This window comes from Citrus sinensis, chromosome 2 (assembly GCF_022201045.2).
Source record: "Citrus sinensis cultivar Valencia sweet orange chromosome 2, DVS_A1.0, whole genome shotgun sequence".
Taxonomy (NCBI): domain Eukaryota; kingdom Viridiplantae; phylum Streptophyta; class Magnoliopsida; order Sapindales; family Rutaceae; genus Citrus; species Citrus sinensis.
Window position 1 is genome coordinate 29,085,462 of NC_068557.1, and position 5,079 is coordinate 29,090,540.

The following is a 5,079-nucleotide window of genomic DNA, read 5'->3' on the forward strand; positions in this document are numbered from 1 at the left end:
TTTTTTTTAACTAGAAAATAACTCTAAATGATTTTGCATAATACTGGGAAGATGTTGATGTGTATATCTTCTTGATTAACACAAATTTTGGTGACTTTCTCCGTTGACTCCCCCCCCTATTTCCGGTATCTCCATTCGCAAAATTAGGCAGCACATCAGTCAACTGCTTATGTCAATTACTAGTCTTATTGTTTGGTCCGCAGTGCTACTACGAATGGTCACCATCTTTTTGGACACCACATCTTCAAATATAGACCAAATTGCTAAATCCAATTAGTAAATTCAAATGTAAATTACATTGAACAGAAAGAAAATTCTTTGTATCTGAGAAAATACATTCATTTCTTAAACCCCTGATGCAAATACCACGACATCAAAAATCTAGTTGGAATTGGCTATATTTATAGGATTGATCATATCAGATGCTGAAATCTCAATCCAAATATATTTTTTTTTCATTATTATTATTTTTGTCACCAAGGATTCTTGATTATTCGAATGTGAACAAAATTGATATCCCAAAAAAATTTCGGGCATGGTCCCCCGAGAGAAAAAAAGTTTATTTGCTTTGCATTTTATGGGAAATTGATATGAGTGGCGTTGCACGTTGGTTTCTGGAAATTAGGTTAGAGAACATGTGAATGCAACTTCGAGAATCATTTTGATGATTAATTTGCAGATAGCAAATCAAGGACTGGATGGGAACTTAATTTTATTTTATTTTTTAATCTAGTTTTTGTTTGTTTGGATTCTTCAATTCGTGAGCTTCCATTTCATGATCAACTATGGAGACAGAAGTGTGAAACACTCTTAAGAACATAGGAAGTACAGCTGCCTTATAATTGTCTCTTAAATTTCTGTTTAGGAATATTCAAACATATATCATTGTTGTTTGGATATATATCGTTAATCTAGTGGATTTTTAAAAAATTAATTTTCTGATCGCAATTAGCTTTAACAATAATTGAATTTAAAGAAAAAAAAATGGGAAAAAGAACAGGACGTCACGCGCCTCTGGAGCGCGGTGGGCTGGCGGCCACTAGAATATAGAAACGTAGAATGCTATACTACAGAACAATCATTCTATTCGGGACCGTGAGTCCCCAAATGGTCCTATAAAATATATTTCAGGTTATCTTGTATTTTCATTTTCGATTATGATAATCAAACAAAGAAAACCAACCGTCTGATTGAACAAAGAATCCGTCCATAAGCGTGACGTGTCGGTCAGATCAAAACCCATCATCGTCATCATCATACCGCATCCCTTTATTTAGAAGGAACAAGAATTTATTGTATAAAGTTGGAAGAAAAACAAATAAATATTGTTGTTATAAAGCAAAGAAAGAAAGCAAAAATTCTTTCTTCCTTTCTTTATTACTGTTATTATTATTTTTTTAGTTTTATCATAAATAAATAAAAAGGAAAGGGGAGAAATTCGATTCAAAAATGCTTTCTCTTATTTGTCCAATAATCTTTGAAATGTCAACTAAATTCCGGTAATTTCCATGGTCCGTACTCATCAACCGTTTCATATATAAATTGCACCCCCACCACTACTGTCTAGCTTATTGATATACTTTCAAATTATAGGTAACTCACTCACAAGGAGTAGTTAATAATATTATTATTCTTCTTCTCAAGAAGCAATACTGAAACCCCAACACAGGAATAATCAATAAATTAATTATTGGGGGTACATATGGCTGAAGAGTTTCAGACGGGGATCTGCGGAGGAGCTTGGTGGATTAATCCAACACGAAGCAGCTCATTATCGCCTTGTTCAGCGGCAGGTATTGGGTTGAGTGATCACATGGGCAGCTTTCTTTGGCCTAGTAATGATCATTTTCATATGGTTGATACGAAGACAACAACGTTAACACCTGCAGGCACAGCGACAACAAAGTTCTGTGAGGAATCAGCTAATAATAATAACAATAATAATTCAGTTTCTGCAGATACCTCCTCCATGGCTTTTACTGAAAAGCATCAGCAGACTGATTCTGATAGTGGAGGCAGCAGCAGTATTTTGATGGACTCAACCTTGCAAATGATGAGCCTTGTCCCTTCGTCGTCATCGTCTTCAACAGATTGTTTCCAGGCCTTACTGTAAGTAATTTGTTGGTATATTATACTTTATTTCATTCAATAGGTCATCTGTTTTAATTTGAAGTATAGATTTCAATCATGTTATGTGGCTTCCACTACAAGTTTATTATATAAGAACATTAATTAGTACTTACAATAACTTTTTAGTTTTCTTTTGTTAGATTCATGTGGGATAAAACAAAAAGAAAGTCAATAAATATGATCCAATTAATCCATTAGGTTTGAAGGGCATGTCATGGGGAATTAATTTCGGTAAATATAATCATCAACTTGGTTATTATTGTGTTATCATCGATCTTACATACTATTTGGCAGTCGCGGGAACGGAAGAGCTGAGAACAATTATCGAAGCATGAGGCTAGAAGATTTGAATTCTCAAATCCAAAAGGAGTGGAGTCCTAGCAAGAGCTATGCCAGTAGTGCAGGAGCAGGAGATCATCATCAAGAGTGCTTCTCCCTGGACCAAAGCCACCCTGTAATTAAATCAGCAACAGCAAGCTTCCCCGACAACTGTACAGTGAGTGAGAGTAGTTGCCAAGGCTTGTCCCCCGGGTTTCCAGTGGATTCAGCTTCATACGGCTACACTTCAGCATTGTTGCAAAGTTATTTTGAACCCCAACCTCAACCCGTACAGCAGCAATCTCTTTATAGCAGCAACAACACCCGGTCAATGGGTAACTATATGTCTACAGCAAATTACGGGAACAATTATAATGAAGTATCACCTCCTTGGCCTAAATTTGCTGCTGCTTCCTTCGTAAAACCATCATTGCCCAAACAACAACAACCAAGTGGTGGCTTGCACTTCTCCAACAATACTCCCTTTTGGAACGCCACCGCCTTGAATGACATTAGTAGACCTGGAGGCCTTCTTGCGGCTGCGCTTGGAGAGAAACGCACTTGTCCCACCTTCACGGCAAAGGTATTATTAATTACTTGGCTATTATTCTTTAATTGCTTAATGACTTATTTTAATGGATTCTGTACTTAATTAATTAGTATAACAACAACGAAGAAGTTCGTGATTCGGGGTCTGCTGCGAAGAAAGGAAGCAGTGAGCCTGCATTCAAAAGGCCTAGAATTGAAACTCCATCGCCTTTGCCAACTTTTAAGGTAACAACAAATATATATTCCGTCAAAGTCTTTTCTTCTTCTTCTTTTAACCCCCTAGTAGCGTTTGAAACTTTTTCTTCCCCAGTCGATCGATAATTTAATTTTTTCAATTTTTTCCATTAAAGATTTGGACGAAAGCTCACAGCTATAGATTTGTTACAAATATCAGGTGCGAAAAGAGAAGCTAGGGGACCGAATAACTGCCCTTCAGCAATTGGTTTCGCCTTTTGGAAAGGTGGATTTTTGCATTTTTCAACTTTTTGATCATCCCGAATTATGAAAAATCTCTTCAAAGCTTTAATTAGCTTGGCCTGAGGTTAATTAAAATGAATTATTTGTATTTTTAATTCAGACTGATACAGCATCTGTTCTCCATGAGGCTATTGACTATATCAAGTTCCTACACGATCAAGTCAGTGTATGTTACACTATCCATATAATATATATTTCTTGTAATTGAAGTACAACCCTAATAAATATGCATAGCTCTAATGAAATCTTTTATGTTATTCAGGTTTTGGCTACTCCTTATATGAAGCAAGGAACCCAGATTCCACAGCAACAGGTACCAAAAACAATCACTCACTCGTTTCTCATTCCTTACTACATGTTCATGCATTGTCGTCTTGCTTGAATTAGATTCGCTACTTTTACAGAGTTGTGATCATAAATTGAAGGATCCAGAAGCGCCAAAACAAGATCTAAACAGTCGAGGACTTTGTTTGGTGCCCATTTCGAGCACATTCCCAGTTGCCAACGAGACAACAGCTGATTTTTGGACGCCAACATTTGGAGGAACTTTCAGGTAGACAAGAGATCCACCAATTAAGTTGAAACAAGTGATTCTCTATCTACAGCCCGTTTTATGAGAAAATCCAGCCAAGTCGATGATGATAACTACAATTTAACTAGAGAAAAGAAGAAAGGATAACTGAAACTTAATTAGAAGCTACATTAATCAATGCTTCGCTGTACCCGTCTTGAGAAAAAGATATAAAGAAAAGGAGAAAAAGAGAGAACAAGGAAATGACCCTTCAAAGATGGACAAGCAATACTGGGCCAGCTACAAGCAGAATGATGGAGGCTAGCAAATGATTATTAATTAGGAACTGCTATATATATATATATATAGACACACACACACACATGTAAAGCTTGTTCGTAACAATAATCCAAGTATTTAATTTGTTATAATTTGAGGGTGGGTTAGCATCAGGAACAAGTGCTAAATTCAGCGAATAACCAACATAAATTAGGAGAAAATATTTAGTATTTTGTTGTTTTTGTTGTTGTTAGTAGCTGAATTTAGCAGATGGGTTTAGACAGCCTTTTGTTCCTGTAGCTGGTTGTCTGAATTATATATATATCTATTATGGTGGCACGACCACCTTTTTATCATTTAAGGTGGAAAAAAAACCAAAAAAAAAAAAAGAAACAAATAAAACCTTGTTATACTGAATTCTTCTTATTCAAGATATAAAGGGAGTGAGTGGAGCTCATTTGATTGGCTTCCTAACTTTTTCATTTGTTTATATCTTTGGAATTTGATAGTGGAAGTCAGAGCGCGCGGCCCACTATTCCTGCTTTTAGGGTTTCTGATTATTGGAGGGACACAAACTCAGAGCAAATGAGTGAGAGAGATATAGTTCTATATTTATTTATATATGTTCGCTTGTGAACAAAACTCCATATATCTTGCTTCTTGCATAAATTATGGTCTCTCAATTATACATTAGAATAGCGACACATTGCGCTTCATTGCTTATAATTTGCATTGTGATAGTGTAGATACCCCCCCTTTAAACATAAGGCTAATTGCCCTAATGCTGATAAGGTTTACTCAATTAATTAACAAAT

General features: G+C 35.9%; 1 protein-coding gene across 2 annotated transcripts; it reads left to right on the plus strand.

Moving 5' to 3' along the window:
* Positions 1-1,392: 1,392 nt before the first annotated feature.
* On the plus strand, positions 1,393-4,746 carry LOC102615855 (transcription factor bHLH112). 2 transcript variants are annotated; one of them, XM_006467876.4, is made up of 7 exons: positions 1,393-2,109; positions 2,425-3,031; positions 3,109-3,222; positions 3,392-3,457; positions 3,575-3,640; positions 3,737-3,787; positions 3,862-4,035. In XM_006467876.4, the coding sequence occupies exons 1-7, from the start codon at positions 1,703-1,705 to the stop codon at positions 3,895-3,897; spliced, it is 1,347 nt and encodes a 448-aa protein (XP_006467939.1). In that variant the 5' UTR covers positions 1,393-1,702; the 3' UTR covers positions 3,898-4,035. The 2 variants fall into 2 exon arrangements, with proteins under 2 accessions (XP_006467939.1, XP_006467938.1); XM_006467875.4 differs by having other exon boundaries at positions 1,411-2,109; positions 3,879-4,746.
* Positions 4,747-5,079: the final 333 nt, after the last annotated feature.